The following is a 19406-nucleotide window of genomic DNA, read 5'->3' as shown; positions in this document are numbered from 1 at the left end:
CCTCCGCATCTTACTTCAAGCCTGATGACAAGCTCAATGATAAGTCTAATTATCATGCATGGAAGATGTCTCTTGATTTGACTTTGGAAGAGCAAGATGTTATGGATTATGTGCATGGAAAGATTTATGAGCCTCCTTCAAATGCACCAGTTGCCGCTAAAACAAAGTACAAGAAGGGTGAATTCAAAGCAAAGAAGATTATCAAGGATTCTATTAGCAAGCATTTGGTTGCATACATCTCCAATTTGAACACATCTAAGGAAATGTATGACAGGTTGGTTGGCATGTTCAAAGCTAGCAATGCAAACCAAGTTCTCTTTCTCAAGAATAAGCTGAAGGATATAAAGAAGGGAAGAGGTGAAGACATTCAATCCTACTTCATGAGGATTACCGAGATCAAAAATGATCTTTTTTCAATTGGAGAAGTTATTGCTGATAGGGAGCTCACTCTCATTGCCCTTGGAGGACTCCCTCGTGAATGGCACATGTTCAACACTACTATTCTTAACAACAACAGGATTCCAAGTTTTGGAGAATTGCTGACTAGATGTTCTCAAAAAGAAACATGGATGATGGAACTATATATGCCTCAAATAGGAATGATCTTATTGCATTCTCCGTTCATGCTAAAAAGAAGAACAATGCAGAATCAAAGAATCAATGTCAAGGAAGACCGGGTTTCAAGTATGGAAGGAAGGGAAGATGCTTCATTTGCAACAAGTTTGGCCACTATGCTAGGGAGTGTCCTAATAGAAGGAACACGCTTCATGATGATGACAACAACAACAATTTCAGGGGCAACAACAATCAAAGGAATGGCAGGTTCAACAACAGAGGAAAAAGGAATGCTCCCGCTACTCAACATGGAAATGGTCACCCTCCCAAAATATCAAGAAACTCCAGGTATGATGAATCTAATGTTGTTGATAACAAGCAAAAAGAATTTTATCTTATATTTGCCCTCTCTATTGCCTCTCCTTTGGATATCTTGGGAAATTGGTTGATTGATAGTGGTGCCTCAAGTCACTTCACTAGGTATAAGGAAGCTCTTTCAATCCGATTAAAAAGGATACAAATTTGGAAATTATCCTTGGAGACAATGCCACCTATCCCGTGAAGGGAGTTGGGAATGTTACTCTTCAATTGAATCAAGGTAACACCATTCATCTACAAGAAGTACTATATGTACCCGATCTAAAGAAGAACCTGGTATCTATCTCGGCGATGGAGAACAAAGGATTCAAGGTGGCATTCATCGATGGAAAGGTATGTGTGCAGAATAATTATTTTAAAGATGCATTTACACTTGGATTCAAGGTTGATAGCCTATATCAAGTTGGAGGAATTCCATTGGGAGCTATGTCTTGCGACACATCACTTCAATCCGAATTATGGCATCGGAGGTTTGCTCATCTACATTATAAGGCTCTACCCGATGTGAGGAAGACGGTGATAGGTATGCCCGAATTTAAAGTAGAACATGAAGGTGTTTGTCAAGGCCCAAGGGTGTGCCGAAGAAAAGCATACAAGGGGACCATTCCCCTCCAGTGATAGCAAGACTACCGACATATTGCAATTGGTTCATTCTGATCTATCTAGTATGATGCACGTGAACTCTTTGGGAGGATATTTATATTATGCTATCTTTGTGGATGATTTCTCTCGCAAAACTTGGATATATTTCTTGAAGAAGAAGGACGAAGTATTCTCATGGTTCTGTTCTTTCAAAGCTTTGGTCGAAAATCAAACAGGGAAGAAGATCAAAATATTGAGGACCGATAATGGAACTGAATATGAATCAAACAAGTTCAATAACTATTGTAGAGAAGTTGGCATTAAGAGGGAGACTACTACCGCATATACTCCCGAGCAAAATGGTGTTGCTGAAAGGAAGAACCGTTCTATCATAGAAGCCACTTGTGCCATGCTTCATGATCAAAGCCTTCCAAAGTTCTTATGGGTCGAAGCTGCCAACACTGTCGTGTACATTCAAAATAGATGCCCTCATCAAGCGTTGGACTCCAAAACTCCCGAAGAAGTTTTCACCGGTAAGAAACCTGAAGTTTCTCACTTTAGAATTTTTGGTAGCCCCATGTATTTTCATGTGCCAAAAGAAAAGAGAAGCAAATTGGATGCATTTGGGAAGAAAGGAACATTTGTGGGCTACAGTGAAACTTCTAAGGCATATAGAATCTATATGCCTAGTCAAAGAGAAGTAGAGATAAGTCATGATGTCACCTTCGATGAGGATGCTGCCCTTGGGAAGATTAGTAACCTTCTTATTCCAAGGAAGGACAAAGAAGCAGATTCAGGAAAACAGGAAGAACCGCAGGATAAGTCGACGCCCGATGTTGAAGAATCGATAGATCCCATAGATCCACCCCCTCATGATCCCTCATCCTCGAAAAAGAGACCCTTGTGGCTTAGGGAAACTCTCTAAGATGCTGAGAGAGACATGTTGCACCTAGGGGGACATTTCGTGAAAGTAAGAAGCCGAATAGGTACCAAGGGTACTTAACTACAATGAGCACCATTGTTCAATCTGAGCCTTGCACATTCGAAGAAGTTGTAAAGCACCAAGTTTGGAAGGATGCTATGAATGAAGAGTATGAGTCGATTATGAAGAATGATGTCTGGGATGTGGTCCCTAGACCCAAGGACAAATCCGTTGTCACCTCGAAATGGCTCTACAAGATCAAGCATGGAGTTGATGGAAGTGCTGAAAAGTTCAAGGCTAGATTTGTTGCTCGAGGCTTCTCTCAAAAGGAAGGTGTGGACTACGATGAGATATTTGCACCTGTTGCCCAATATACCACCATTCGTTCGATTATAGCCCTTGCAGCCTCGCAAGGATGGAATCTACACCAGATGGATGTCAAGACCGCCTTCTTACATGGTTCAATTAAGGAGGAAGTCTATGTAGAACAACCCGAGGGGTCTGAAGTTCAATATCGTCAAGCACACGTATGCAAGTTGAAGAAAGCCCTCTATGGGTTGAAGCAAGCTCCCCGAGCTTGGTATGAGACGATCGACAACTATCTGATGAAGCTGGGATTTACAAGAAGTAAAGCTGATCTGAACCTTTATTTTAAGGTTGAGAATGATAAACCTCTCATCTTGGTACTTTATGTGGACGATTTCTTTCTGACAAGTGCAGACCCTCTTAATCATCAATGTAAGAGGGAGTTGGCTTCTGAATTCGAGATGAAGGACCAAGGATTGATGCATTACTTCCTAGGGTTGGAGGTCTGGCAAAAGCCAAGTGAGATTTTCCTTTCTCAAGGAAAATACATTGTGAATCCACTTGAAAGATTTGGGATGGTGGACTGCAAGTCTGTGACTACTCCGATGGAACTTAACTTCAAGAAGTTATGCGGAAGTTCTACTTGGCCCGATTTGGGAAATCCTTCTGAATATCGTCAACTCGTGGGGGCCCTGATGTTCTTAGTGAAATCTCGTTCGGACATATGTTTTGCAGTGAACACATTAAGTCAGTTTATGGTCGAGCCTCATCACATACACTTGATTGCTGCCAAGAATCTCTTGAGATATCTCCGGGGCACAATCACCTATGGACTAAGATACACTGCAGGGAATGTAAGGCTCCATGGTTATTCTGATGCTGACTGGGCTAGCAGTGTGGTGGATCGTAAAATCACATATGGATGTTGCTTCTCTCTAGGTTCTGCTTCGATATCCTGGATGAGCAGAAAGCAGAAGTTGGTTGCTTTAAGCACCACTGAGGTTGAATACATTGCTGCTAATATGGCCTCATGTAAAGTTGTTTGGTTGAGGAAGCTCTTTAGTGAGTTGTTTGGACATGTGTTGGATACTACCGTGATCTATTGCGACAACCAAAGTGGGATTCGTCTTTCTGAGAATCCCGTGTTTCATGACCGCTCCAAGCATATTGATATCAGGTACCACTTTATCTGGGATATGGTACAATGGAAAGCAATAAGGCTCTGTCATATAATGATCAGGTCGCAGATATTCTTACGAAGCCCCTAGGGAAGGTCAAATTCTTAACCTTTTGTGAACGACTTAAAGTCGTGGAGAGACCCTCTTATGAGGGTCCCGTATGAGATGGATGTTGAGCTCTTGAAGCTCCAAAGGGCTTGGGGTACTTCTTAGAGTGATGAGCGACCATAGGGTGAGTGGTTCACCTTCCCCTAGTGGTGCGCGATGCACAGGGTGAGTGGTTCACCTTCCCCTAGTGGTGCGCGATGCACAGGGTGAGTGGTTCACCTTCCCCTGTGATACCCCATGTTAAGATATGCATAGGATGAGTGGTTCACCTTCTCCTATTATATATGAGCAAGATGAGTAGTTCACCTTCTCCTGCTGATATATCCTACCCATGTAGTCTGGGACTCATGGGAAGTACCTCTCATTTGACCAATGAGTAGGGAAATGAGGATAGGGACCATAGTACTACTGATGGACGCATTGTGTACTACCGTACTCCCTATGCTAGGATGTTTGATATTGATATGGGATCAATGGAAACTGACTTCGGGTCAGTGGAGAGTAGTATGATACACTCTCGATTATTGGAGACTGACTTTGGGTCAGTGGAGAGTAGTATGATACACTCTCGATTATTGGAGACTGACTTCGGGTCAGTGGAGAATGGTATGATACATTCTCGATCATTTCTTCTTCATTATTTCTTCATGGTTCAGCAGAGCAGAGCAGGGATGACAGGGATGGTACTGATTGTCAGATGGTTTGGTAGGTGGAGTTCTTCCTAGTTGAGAGGGAGTGTTAAATTTGGCAACTAGGGCCAAACTCCACCTTGGACAGCTCATATGATGCAGCTGATATTTTTATTGGATTCCTCTCTCCGAGAGGTGTAGGATTGATCTAAATATCATCTCATTCTGACATGTACAAATGGAATTATGAATTTATTTTGTTTATGGACAAATTGTCAAGGTCGGCCAGCAAACTAATGTAGGCTCAGAAGCCCAACAGTCACGTCTATTCATCCTCAACGTTTGCATATAAATAGAAGGTGCCTTTGCCTCATTTGGACATCACTCATCTTCTCATACATCTCTCTCTCCTCATCTGATTGGGTACAGATTTCTGGGCTCCTCTCTCTCTCCACACATGCGAAGAAGAAGACAAATTTTCTGTTTCAGCATTGATCGAATTTCAGGGAAGTTTGACCAGCGTTTGACCAGCAGCGTTGACCTTGTTTGATTGCAATTTTGGTGGGATAATTTCTGTTTGGGCAGGCCGCATTTCTGGACACAAATCGAGGCAATCCATACTGTTTGACCAGCATTGACTCTAGAAGGGTTTGATTGCAGTGTTGATCTGCATTGACCAAGTTTGACTGAGTTTTTCGGGGCTGTTTTGGGCTGATTCGGATGATTGTTGGAGGCCGAGTTGACTCAGTTTGACAAGTTGTTTTGGAGGTCAAATTCTGCCCTGTTGACCAGCGTTGACTTTCTGGTTAGGGCTTCCTGTGACTGTTGTTTGTTTGGACAGATTTCAGTTTGATTGGGCAAGTGAATATTGCATATAGTACTCTCTCTCTCTGCTGATCTTTTGAAAAAGAATTGATCAAGGGGTTTCCCCACATTGGGGTTTGTCCCTTGCTGGCGCCATATCTTGTGTCCTCTTGTCTTGGCTTGTCTTCTACTGTTTTATTTATGTTCTATCTGTATTTACTGTCATGTTAATGTGATTGCTAATCTGGAAATTGATATTGGGCTAATAAGAAAATTGAAGTAAATTGTTCTTAACATACCATTCTTATCTAAAATTAACACAAATGCTACTCTCATGTATATTATTTGGTCACAAAGCTCCAATGTTCCTCCTCATCATATGTGTCTAAGTCCATTACCAACCTCCATGAAGTATGCTCCTCAACCCAAGCATCTTCAAGTCAACTATCTCACCTCCAAGGTGTATATCATTGGTCCCAAGCTGCAAGGGCTAAGTGCCTAGTGTTCCTCCTCCTAGGTAGGTACCTCAATTGATTAAGCAACCAACTCCCCGAACACTCTAACCATGGTCAAGCATCCACCCAAACTAACCCATCATATGGCCCTAAAGCATCACCAAGGGGCTAGGATACATAGCACTTTCATAGCAAGGTGAAAACATTTTTAGAGTAGCCTTGAAAGCTAACACATATCAAATAGTAGATTATAAAGTACTAACAACAAAAGAATTCAATAGTAGTAACTAGTAATAACACCTCAATCCTTGAAAACTACAGCACAGAAGATCGAAATCTTTCCTAAAAGGAATGGACTCAAGCCCAAATCTAAATGCAGTGTGGATGTTGCACCTAGCCAAGACTAGTCTCTTGCACCGAAGAACCTATTCATGGCTAATGTTCCCACTTTAGCTTCTTTGTCTCTTGCATGAGGGATGACTAGAATTTACATAAACTCTAATAAACTAGTCTCTTGCACTGAAGAACCTATTCATGGCTAATGTTCCTACTTTAGCTTCTTTGTCTCTTGCATGTGGGATGACTAGACTTTACATAAACTCTAATAACTAACATAAAAAGTACAATTTAATGACATTAGCTTTATCTTAACATAAAGTCCATTAACTAACAAAAACTTATAGTCACTATCAAAAATTATAATGACCACACAAAGTACCAAGAACTAAAACTGAAGAAGGTTAGCTTTTGACATTGTAACAACTGGGATGCAAATGTTGAGGATGAACAACAACTCAATGAAGAGGGCGAGGATGAGAAAACGGAGATGGATTGTTTGACATTGTTCAACAGCCATTAAAAGAAGAAGCACACAAGTCACTACAAACAGATGGTGGTAGTTATGGTCATGGTGGTGGTGGCGCACCGCTTGAGAGCAGCCATGTCATTGAAAATTGAGACACAATGTTGCCATGAAGCATTTTCCATTTTGACATTTATAATTGTGTTCCTTAAACATATTTATGAAGAATTGTGAAATTTGAGTATTGAGTTCAAATTTCAATTTGGCAGTGAAAAATATTTTTACAGTCGCATTGAGATTCAATTTAGAAATTTTATTTTATAATGTTATTGATCTATGGTTGGACTATGTTGTGGGTTTGATAAATACACGATAAATTTTACTATATGTAGGCAAGGTGCCAAGGTTCAGGTGCAAGTTGTGTCAACTTCGAAATTTGAGGGCCACCTTATGCCTCTGAGTATGTGAGTTTAAAAAGTTAAAATTATCAAATAGTAAAACACAGAAGTAACAGCGTAGAAACATGGATTTAAAATTAAAATGGAAAACAATAATAATTATGATAATGGCAATGACACAATCACAAATCCAGTGCGGCATTCATTATTTATTTTCAGAATTCAGATTCACTGATTCAAACTTTATTTCTCTATTCATAATTTTCGATTTATAGATATCTGCAAGACATGCTCAATGACATTTACTCATTAGACAAAAATCACTAGTGACTGGCTAGTCGCTAACTAGTATTGGCAACGGCTGAGTCGTCTTTATGTTATGCATCTTCTACATCTTCAGTCAAGATGCTCTGTGCGAAATCGTCTCTCAAGATGAGGCTTGTCCGTTGGGTTTGTGACCATAGGTATTTCCACAAGACCATCTCATTGAATTTCGTTGTCCACACATAAAAGAATTATCTGTAAATTAGTCCCGTTTCTTAGAAGGGCTTTTCTTGTATCCTAGGTCTTTCCAAGCAAAAGGCCAAAGGACACTATTTTATTTGAATATAAAACAAGCTTTCTGCCTTCTTACATCCGAACCAGTTTCACTCACTGGGTTAATAAAACTTTAAGTACAATTCCTCTCACAGGGCAAGGCACATGCTACTTATGAGAATAACCCTATAGCAAATGCTTGTAGCTCTTGCATATGCACCCCATAAATTTGCCTGCAAGTCTATTTGGATCTCTGTGTCATCCCAGACTCCAGTGCAAAATTGACGCACCTGGTTGTGAACCTGGTGCAGAATGCCAGCACCCAACCTGAGTGCGGATATACAAATTTTACTTGAAAATCTGTGTACGTGCTTTCTAAAAACAGTTTCTAAGTATTGCCCGTATGTCCTAAGAAATATGCCCCAAAGTTCCCTATCCGTATGAAACGTTTTCAATATCCATTTATAGAAGTTAGTCGCCAACCATTTCCTATTTCAGATATTGAGGACACAAGTTTTCGGGGAATGCCATAACTAAAAGCTGCCATTGCTTCTACTATCGATTTCATTAATGACATCGATAATTTCATCGAATTTATGAAATGAAAGGGCCAATTAGATAAAAGTTGCAAAAATCTCGTAGTGTGTTCACATAGAAAATCATTTGCCCACCAATCCCAGATTGTTCATGTATAGTTTTATGGTTTGTTTTATTCTCCGCTCATACTCAAACGGGATAATGTGTATCTGATCAGATAAATTTTGAGGCAGCCATTGACACGTAATAATTTATGCAGAAATGATACTGAAAACACTATTACACAGATCCATGGACAGGGATTTTAGCAGGGTTTATGATTGAAGCACCTGGTGGAAGGCAGAACAATAGGTTACAGCCCCGCACAGTCCACAGCGGATGGTAGCAGGGCCTACGCATGGCCCTTCCATGCCTTTCGCTGCACACTCCTTCATTCGTTCACTCCACTCTCTCACCTATGTCGACTTCGAGAAGTTCTTATCAATGGCATGTATTATTAAAAATAGCCGAATTCTTCTTCATCTTATTTGATATTTCGACCATTACGCGTGAGAGAATCGAATTCTTGAACTCGCCCTTCGGAATTGTCCACTAAACCCTCTGACTGTAAATTCACACCAACAGTTTTATGTACATGTCAAAGCTCATGGGTTTTGGTGCAAAATCTCTGCAACAATGGTGAGAGACGGTAAATATGATCATTCTTGTCCAATAAAATTATATATTTGTAAATTTACATGGTTTATCGGTTAATAAAATTATATATTTGTAAGTTTACTTGGTTTATTTTTTAATGCATTTTTTGATGTGAAGTATAGAATAAATTTACTGTTTTAAATTCATTACGGAAATGATATATGAAATTTGATGATTACTAAAAATTTGATGGTTCATAATTTTTTATAATGGTAAGAAATAGCAAATGATAAGGCACTTTTTTATGTGACTATCCTCGTTTCACTAAGGAAGTGATATATGACATTCATTCGATGATTACTAAAAATTTGATGGTTCATATTTTTTATAATGGTAAGAAATAGCAAATGAGAAATTGGTGAATGAGAAATGCTTCCAAAATTTAAATTAAAATAATTTTTTTATTAAAAATAAATAAATTATGGTATCTTTTAAGTTTAGTGAATCATTCTACTCTATGGAGTGTACAATCTAAAACATCAATGGATTTAAAATATATATATATATATAGACAATTTCATTAGAAGATCTTGTATGAAAGTTTAATTGATTTAAATATATTAATATAATCGTTTTCATTTAATATATTATTATATGATAAATTATAATGATTTTTTTTTAATAGTGGGAAAACTTATCATAACGCACATTTCAAACCAACGGTGGAACAGCTATCATTGGCTACTATTTGAATGCAGGGTCACTCATCCTTGTTATTCAAGGAAAACTAATTACTAGTTGGTGGTCCATAATGGGGCAAGCTTTCACTCCTACAAGATGCCTTTTGGTCTTGTGTCATTAACTTGTTAACTTACATTTGAGAAAGACAAGCTTTTAACTAAGCAAAGCAGTTTTAAGGTAATGGTTTTTATTTACAAGTATTATTATAATGGTTCGTATTAATATAATGATAAATTATAAAGTTTTTTGGGGTTTAATTGATTTAAATATAATATTTTAAGGTAGAGTTTATTTAAGTTGGCTAGGTATGCTCAATTGGTAAGTGTTGGGAAAATGAAGTGTTCTCTCTCAAGAGATTTGAGGTCAATGCCAAGGCATATGCCAATTCCTCTAATCACAAAAAAAAAAACTAAAAGAAAGAAAAAAAGAATAAGCATTTATTTAGAAGTATTTGCTTTTGGTTTAATTGGGATTTAAATTCCATTGAGTTTTGTATGGTTGTCAATTATTATTATTTAATATTATTATTGTTGGTGGCTAAGCTACCCATTCAAATATTCCATGGAAGAGGTGGTGATCTATTAAAGTATATATATATATATATATATATAATCTTTAATAACCTCGAAAAACTTGTTGAATTGTTTACTATATAAGATAATATTTATGCTAAGATCCATAAAAAATATACAATTTGAGAAGCAGTGCATTGAGTTGTGAGCCAACAATGAATTCATTCGAGTTTATACATATTGATCTAAGCTTAATTCCTATCATGCTAATTTTGGTATCCTCTCTCATCTACAAGTGTCAAAGTGTCGTCTCAAAAGTGTAATCTGATAAGTCAAAAACAAATAATTAAATGTCATTGGCAACAATATAGAATAAATTGCTAATGTACACACCTAACAACAACTACATTTCCTTCTTAGTCCATGGATCATTCTTTTGAGAATGACATGATATGGTGCTAGAATAGTGCAAACTATAAGCATAATTAACTTTGATGGTCAAGATTAAAAAGAGATAACATGTTGTTAGATAAATTAAAATAATTAGTTGAATATTTAGATTATTGTACCTTTATTGTAAAAGTTAAATGTTTTATAGTTCAGGTGGGGTAGATATATGTTTGTATGACATTAAATTAAAAAATGATATAAAGAATCAATGAATAAATTGAACATAAAGCTATTATAGTGTCTATTACAATAGTATATACCCACTTTCCAAAGCCCTTGACTTTCCTTGACTCCTCCTTTCATATAGTTGCAGCCCCCCATGGCAGGGGGAGGACCTACTCCTCCTCTTACGGAATTTTGCATAATTCAAGGAATCAACATTACTCAAGAGGTTAGAAAAAAATTTCATTCTCAGTTCACGAATGACACTCTCCTCTTGGATGCAGCATCTACCATCATAACGCACAAATTCAAAATTGTGATAAACTAATTTTTGAGTGGCTATAATGAAAAGGTAAATTATCTCAAAATCCATAATTATGGGCGAAATATTTCCCCATAATAATTTATCGAGTTTTCTAGAATTTTGGTCTTCCCAGGTATGGAAATATTGTCCTCTTTCAAATTTAAGAATGACTATTTTGATTAAAAATCCTTCATCCCAAGTATGGCTTTTCATCTTGGAAAAAAGAACATTGCATTGGGAGGAAAGATGGTTAAACCTTGACGGAAAAATCATTCTCATTGAATTTGTCCTTTCTTCTCTTCCTTTATTCTAATGCTCAAGCTTCCTTACTCCAAAAAAAATCATGGAACACTTTGCCAGTAAAATCAGATAATTCTTATGGGAAGGAGGAAAAATTGAGGCTAAAAAATATCATCTAATCAAATGGTTTATCATAAGAGCCTTGAAATATAAAGAAGGAATATTCATCAAAGATCCATTTATGAAGATAAACATGGGTACCAAAATTTTATGGAGGTTAGTAATGGACTTTTTGAATTGGTGGAAAGAAATCATATTTAAAAAATATTCTACAAATGTGAGGAAGAGATGCCTTGATATACCTATCACAAAAAACAAAGGGTTAATAGTGTGAGGTCTCCTTGAAGTTCTAGCAAAGCTAATTCAATATAAACTCACGTGGGTTCTTGGCAATGGTTAAATAATCAATATATGGACAATGGTGTTCTTGAAAAGCCACCTTTATAAACCATTGAAGAACTAACACCTCTCATGAATAATCCTCGGGTAACAAGAACAACAGAATTGTTGGATGTATCTAAATGGTCAAATGATGGCTCTTGTAAAGGTTGGAAACATATGTATTACCTAGGCAATTCACAAGAAATGGTTATTCTCTTCTACTAACATCTTGTTGTTTATTCCCCTATCCATCAAAATTCTCTAAATGAATGTGGTTAGGGAAACAAAGAATACTCTATAAAGGAAGGATACTCCTCTTTGTTACTGGAACTCTCAATTCCTCCTAAAGGGAAAATTTAGAACAAAATTTGAGGAGGGTATACAAAAACCGATGTATACAGTTAGATAATGGTTCATGAGAAATTATTAACAAGTGAAGACCTCCAAAATAAAGGCATCCAAGGCCCCTCAAGTTGTAACACCCTCCTCCCACATTTACCCAAGTTAACTGGTCCGTTGGGGTAAACATGTGACGAGAGGCTACTATGATGTGATTCAACTCCCCATGTACATTTAAGGAAGTGGAACTGACAAAACCAAACCAATCTAGTCTTCCACACATGCTACAGAACCTTCAGGAGCCAACCAACCCTTCCATGTGACCAACCCTGAGACAAATTGACATTTGACTGATCTCGACCCCCAGTCGCTCCCATGACAAGCCATGCATGCGACTGAGGCTTTCCAGCCGCTCCCACAGTAAGGGCATGGCAGTGACTATCAACTTTTTTAGCTAGTTTTGAGCCAGCGACCGCATATTATGTGCCACTTTTTCAAGGTCAGGACTCGGGCCACTGCCCATAACTTCATGAAACTTTCAGAAATGATAAATGACATTGAAACAGAGGTATTAATGCAAATAATTGGTCAATGACTTGACTGGAGCCCTATTATCCATGACAAGCATTTCGTCAAACATGCCACAAATAAGCAATCTACATGTCATAACATCGTATCTTAGCATAGGGGTCTCATACTTATCTAAGATTCGTAAAGAAGCATTGTTGTCATGTCGCAATAGTTTCATTATCATCTATTTGGTCATGTATACATTGTACATTCATTCGCAAATCAAAACATGATGAGAGTCATACATCAAGTTTTTCATAAAACATACTCATAATCAGCATATAACTAACAGAAATAACAAGGATATAACAACCATAAAATCCACATATAAGCCAGTACATTTACACATGAAATACCAATGAGAAAGAGCTCTTATTAATGAATGAAAAATCCAACCAAGTTTGGGGCTTCCATGAACCACTGGATCATATATTAGTTGAACCAAATCTTTCCTTTAGCCAATCACCCCCGTGCCATATTCCAAGCATAAATGTGGGACTCAAAACCAAACCATAACCAAGTCTCCTTAGGCTTTACCGCAATCCCCATCGAATCACTAGGCCCTAAAAAAGCATGGATGCCACCGGATTTCTCCACCTACATTGTGAGGAATTTGCATGTCTCCTAGTCTTTAGGCTTTACCATATATCCCGCCATACAACGGTCGAGGATTCCTAGGCCTAATCAAGACTCCACCCTCCAGGCTTTACTATATATCCTGCCATTCACCGTCAAGGGTTCTTAGGGATGATTGAGGACACACACCTCTAGGATTTACCGTATATCACATCATTCACCGGTCGAGGATTCTTAGGCCCATTGAGGCACACAAAATCCGTCTTTATCGCAATCTCAGTCCGGTTCAGGGATTCCTAGGCCTTGTGTTCTTTCTTTCAGAAACCACCTCACTCATTTTCAAAACCATCCAGCAATCCAACTTAACCAAATAAAAGAGAACCCATCACACCATGGTTATTCAGAAATGGCAAGGCAAGCTTGAAGAACAATGTCACACCTAGAAAAACCCATGCCAATGACATCAATAGAACCAAATACACACATGCATGTACCATGCATGCCAAAACTAGCAAGGAAATCACACATGCAAATCGATACCTGCAAATAATCCGGCTTTAGTTGCTAGATGTTGCTCTTCCTTGCTTGATCTTTGCCTTCTTGGCCTTTCCTTTGATTTCCTTGATCCAATGCTAGAGTGCTCCAAGAAAACTCTTAAGTATCCAAGAGTGTGGGAGAGAGAATAGAGGGAAAGCTCCAAAATTGAACTGACAAAAAGGTACCAAATGATCCTCATAAGCCTTTTTATTAATGAGGCCTTTGTTTTCTTCATTTTCCATTATTTTCCTCCTCACTTGCAACATGTGACTTTTCACCTTTCTTTTCTCCTAATTTCCACTATTTTCATAAATAAAATGCCAATTAATGCCTCATGCCTTTCCAAAGCCTTTGCCTTTGCCTTTTCCAATTTCCTTAGCCATAATAAACCAAATGAACACCCACACTAAGATGTTTTGCCCAACATTCAACTTGGAATAAGTGTCCCATGAGCTTGATTATTATTTTGTCTCTATTAACTTTATTACATGAAATTTTGACCAGGGATGTTACAGAAGGTATCCTTTATGTTACGAGAAAAGTGAAACAATACTTCGTTTATTTTTGGAATGTATTTATTCTCATCAAGTCTGATTTTTTTTTAAGGGACATCTACCTTGGTGCAACTCTTCCTTAAAATTAGAATGAAATGTTTTTAAATTGGCATGAGAGATATATAGGACCATTTCTTTAAAAAACCTCGGTTCTTAGAATATGAACAATGATTTCCAAGTTTGTGTGTTGGGAAATCTAGATTACATGGAACAAACTAACTTTTCAACAACAAAAAATTCCTTGTGTGAAAGATGTAGACCTTGATTATAGTTTAGCTACTAAGGCACTTCAAATTTAAGGAAGAAAAAAATTAATCTAACTTTTTTTAACATAGAGGAGCATGGATGGTTATCTAATATTCTCTTAGTAAGGTAGCGACAAACTTATCTCACAGTCCTCTCTCTCAAAAGAGACAAGAATGGAGATTGTGTCTGTCAAAAGAGGAATTTGATCAATGGAAACATAGTAGGGAAAGGCACATCCTCTTCTCTCGTGGTTTTTCCAAAGGAAGTTCAAGGGAGAGGAGCTAGAGGGATTACTCTAAACCTAGATGGAACTAAAAAATTGGATTATTCATGGGATTGGAATACTTTTCCAATAAACAAGTCGAGTCTTCTGCTCTCTACATTAGACTTTGTTTGGATTCCTTATGGAAGATTAACAAACTTGTGGTGCCCAAAGGTGTTGAGATAATCATCAAATCCATGAAAATAAAAAGGTTAATATGCATTCCCCCTTGGAACAAAATCTTGTCAAAATCTAGAAAGAAGGTTAAAACGTTGAAAAGGTAAAATTTTATCATATTCTTGGGAAATTTAATGAAAGAGTTGATATATTGGCTAAATAGGTTTCATTCCTTTATCAAGGAACTCTATTTACCTTAGTTTGGAACCATGATTTCTATGTTTCTTAAATGTTTAGTCTGATGCATCCAATCAAACAAAATTGGTTCTTAACCATGATTAACACCCACTCATATAAACCATTAAGCTACCATTGCATAGGCGTGACTTATGTAGCATAATACCTCTCTCCTCCTCCATGTCTTGATGTTAGCAACTATTATATCCATAATGGCCTGATATGTTCCATTTAATCTCATTAATTGCTACATGATTAATCAGATAGTGAAAATATTTTCTTGTGTGTTTAACAATTTTCTACAGTGTACCTATAGTTCCTCTATCTCGACTTTTCAATGTCTCCTTTGGAATTTTCCACAAGCTATAATTGGCTTCATTTGTGAACAAAATTGGGTCTAATTGGACTCTATTTCAAACTCTTGTCTTTGCGACCTCTAAATCATTTCCCAAGGTCTTCCCTTTTCCTCCTAGATATCTCAAATTTTCCTTTCATGGATGCTTTGTATAATCTAGTCTATGATTGTTTGAGGTCATTTCTCTCCATTGTGGTAATAAAGAGAGTCTTCTATCCCCTGGTTTTGAATTCTATTTCAATTGTTGGCTCCCAAACTTTTACCCCATCATTCTTCATCAGTTGTTTTTGGTTTCACTTGTAGATGCTTTTAGGTCTTATAAAATATTTACCATTGACCTTTTACTCCATGGACCTTCAATCCTTTTGGTTTTCATCCCTCCCTTTAGGATTTTTTACTCCTTCCTTACTTGATATGATTTTTCTAGACTTTTGTTATTCAAGGTTGGTTCCCTTTCATTAGGAGTACACAAAGAGTCTTTTGTACTCCTCCTGACTCTGATTTCTCCCTTGGTTTATAGGACTCAAACCCCTTCTCTCCAATTCTAAACCTTGTGTGGTTAATGCTCTTCCAAGTTTGAATTTAAGAGGTAGTGGGTGGAAATGGAGAAAATCAAACATATTCACATTAGCCATAATCAAGAACACAACAAAGAAATTAGGTTTATTATTGACACTTTGTCATCCTATGGAGCATAAATTTCCAAGCTAAAGAAGGATAATAATAAATTGAGGGAGAAATGGCATAAATGAACCTAAGTTCTACAATTCTAAATTATTCTTGTATGGGTTCATTCATCCCAGTGGAAGAAGCTTCAATCAATCAAGATCAAAGAAACTAGAGACAAAAAGAAGGGCTCAAGAACGCGCTAAAGGAACTCAAAACCCGGTGAATTTGGATTTAAGCCTAAAATGATTTTTTTTAAGGTTAAATTACTACAAGGATTATATGTAATAATTTAGACAAGTAGTTTTTCCAAGAAACCATTTTCCTTCCGATACCTCTTTGTCCAAGAAATGCAAAAAATCTTGGAAATTTTATTTTACAAGGATATTTGAACATATGTACTAATTGATACGTAATCTTTTCATAATACGAATCCTAATCTAATTTGTTAAAAAAAATAAATATAGATCCAACATTCTATTTATCTTGCTTACCATGTTTAAACAACATTTGTAAATAAACTTTCATAGATCAATATCCATCTTAAATCTCTTGTGCATGAAGAATAATAAATAACTACATTTTTAGAGCTTATTGTTATTAAATATTATGTGACTATGCAAAATATTAAGGTTGCACCTCAAATTTTATATCTCTCATGATGTTTAATAAATTTGAAAGTAATATGGGTTTGCGTTAATTAATTAGACACAATAGTTTATCTACAAAGCAAACTGGAGAGTAGTGCATGATCTTACTCCATGCCTTTAGCATGCCGGAAAGGAGAATCCCAAGCAAACTATGTCAGGTCAAACTATAGATGGGAGAGAGTGATTCATGACGATAGTTATTTATTATATGGGAGCCAAAACCTATGAAGTCGTACCTTATTATCTAATAATGTTTTCGAGTATTAGAGAGGAGCTTAGGAAACATGCTGAATAGAGGTAATTTATTTCGTGTGACTAAAGTGAGAGGTGAAAAATGACATTGTGGATGATCCATTATTGCAAATTCAAAGGCGTCTTAGTGATTGTGAAGACCTATGATAGATTCAAATATTACATACATATTGGATATTTTTTTATGTTTGAACTCTAAGTCAATCATTTAGACTTAACAACCATTTCAAATTGAAGTGTTATTTTATGGTCAATAAATTTTCTCCAATAAATTAGGGGGTGCTTATAGAGGAGGAAGCATTTTTGCCTTCTAATGAACCCATATATCTCATTCAATGGTGTTTCCATTAACATGAGGCACGAAGACTAACACAACAAGTCCAATGGATACTTTTTAAAAACCATAATAGCATTTGCATTCATTCAAAATGGGTTCAATTGAAACATGTAGCAAGCTATGTGGGTCTTTTTTTTTCTTTTAATAAAATAAGACACATTTTTGGGAACATGTCAAAAAGCTTCCAACATACTACAAAATAGATGTTCCATGTCGACCTACATGTGATCTATTTCACGTAAACTCCTTAAATACATATAACTCACAATAGATAATTTTAACAGTAAACAAGAGCACTGCCCTCATCTTCTTTCCCCTCATGAAAGGGCAAACTTTGTCTCTCAATTTTGAGTGGGTCTCTCAACTAATGGATTGTTTCTTCACCCTTTAATGCAACCTAGAATGTGTTCTTTATTTCTTTGTTATTGAATTCAATTAATAAATAGTCCATGTGTTGAGTGAGTGTAATATTTCACAAATTGTTGCACTCTAATTCAAGAGAATCCATTATTTTCTTTTGATGCACCATAATGCTCATGGTTTTATCCTTTTGACTAATGCAAGACTACTTAATCTTTGTAACTTTCGAAGAAACTAGAAGTAAAGCATTGTATATAACATGAATTAGATCCTTGTGATGACACATGACTCTATGAAGCTCATAGATATCTCCATAGTGAATAAACCCCCACAATAAACTTGGAGAAGATATTGATGGAAAAAAAACAGCCTTCTACTCACACTAATAAAATTAAAAACATCAACATTAATAAACATCCTAAAATTTGAGATTGGAATTCTAGTGGTATATGCATCGTGCCAGCTAAAAGGAAGAGTATCTCCTTGAGTAGCCTCACACCAAGAGAGAATCATGGCACCATACATGGCTTTAGAGCACTAGACTTTTACAATTGAACACAAACTATTAAACTTCCAATTTTCATCCATGGTCACACTAGAACATTGAGCTAATAAAACACCACAAACAACTTCGATAGAAATATGTTTGGGGGGGTGCTAATTATGGTCCACCCAATCCCTGTATAGGACATTGCATTTAAAAAAATGTCACATCTCGAGATGAACAAGCTCCCAAATTAACAGTTGAAGGTTGTAAAGATTCCCCAAATCGAGATGTTGGTCCTTTCTACAAATTCCACCACTTGAATGCCTCAAAACTCTCCGAAATATTTTGACACAAAGAATATATATTGAGTGGAATGTTAAGGTCTATAAAAACAAGGAAGTGTAACAGAGGAGGCTCTAAGCACTCAAATTATTGCTCACATATGAAGTTATTAAAAGGAAGAAACATATCCTAAAAAGGCATAGACCAATAAACTAGTTGAATTTAACCAAGAGAGTTACTGAATTACCAAGTGCATGGGTGAGTCGACATGAAAAACACTAACATTCAATCATTGGACCTATCATTACCCCATTACATGTGTACCAAGAGACATAGCAACATTTGGCTACCACGAAATAAGGGTGTTTTGCACAAAGAGGATGGTGTTATGTGTCCTCGGGTCACCCATCCTGAGGCTTTTCCAACTCATAGTTTATTTTTGGTTCATGTCTAAGTTTGGTGTGTGTTGATACCTACTTAAGCAAAAAAATAGGGGATGAACATAAAGTCTTGAACCCCATTTTTTACCAAGGTGTTACGACTAGTCTCAATCACTTTTTTGGTCAATTGATCTACCTCCTTGTTCAATTCCCTCTTAATGTGGAAAAATGAGACTCAAATAAAATAGCTAAATTCCTAGTTCGTTCTGAAGATAATGTTTTTTTTTAATCCTTTAGGAGTATATTTGTCAATTATTACTTTAATGATGATCATTGAATCCCCAAAGATTGAGGGATATCTAATATTTTCCTCCTTAGCTATAGACATGCCACACAAGAGAGCATATGGTTCAAGAAATTTGTTTGATAGATTACCAAGCCACGTGCATAGGATGTTATTGAATTTCCTCTAAGATTGCAAAGACCCCCCCTTGTTCCAACCATCCCTAATAAGTCCAACCA

The 19406-nt window shown here is 36.8% G+C and overlaps 1 protein-coding gene across 2 annotated transcripts in view; it reads right to left on the bottom strand.

Annotated features, from left to right (window-relative positions):
• Nucleotides 1–8896, bottom strand: part of LOC149261004 (zinc ion binding protein) — a 449429-nt gene extending 440533 nt beyond the window's left edge. The window contains exon 1 of one of the 2 annotated variants that reach the window (XM_089421537.1): nucleotides 8521–8896. In XM_089421537.1, the coding sequence (XP_089277663.1) occupies nucleotides 8521–8625 (105 nt within the window). In that variant the 5' untranslated portion in view covers nucleotides 8626–8896. The remainder of the gene's footprint in view (nucleotides 1–8520) is intronic. The other variant, XM_089421534.1, reaches the window with a different exon arrangement.
• Nucleotides 8897–19406: the final 10510 nt, after the last annotated feature.

The sequence above is a fragment of the Pinus tabuliformis genome, chromosome 6 (genome assembly GCF_031772625.1).
Source record: "Pinus tabuliformis cultivar Carrire ecotype Pingquan chromosome 6, CPIR1, whole genome shotgun sequence".
In the NCBI taxonomy this organism is placed as follows: domain Eukaryota; kingdom Viridiplantae; phylum Streptophyta; class Pinopsida; order Pinales; family Pinaceae; genus Pinus; species Pinus tabuliformis.
The sequence above is the reverse complement of the archived record's forward strand: the minus strand, read 5'-3'. Positions and strand labels throughout refer to the sequence as shown.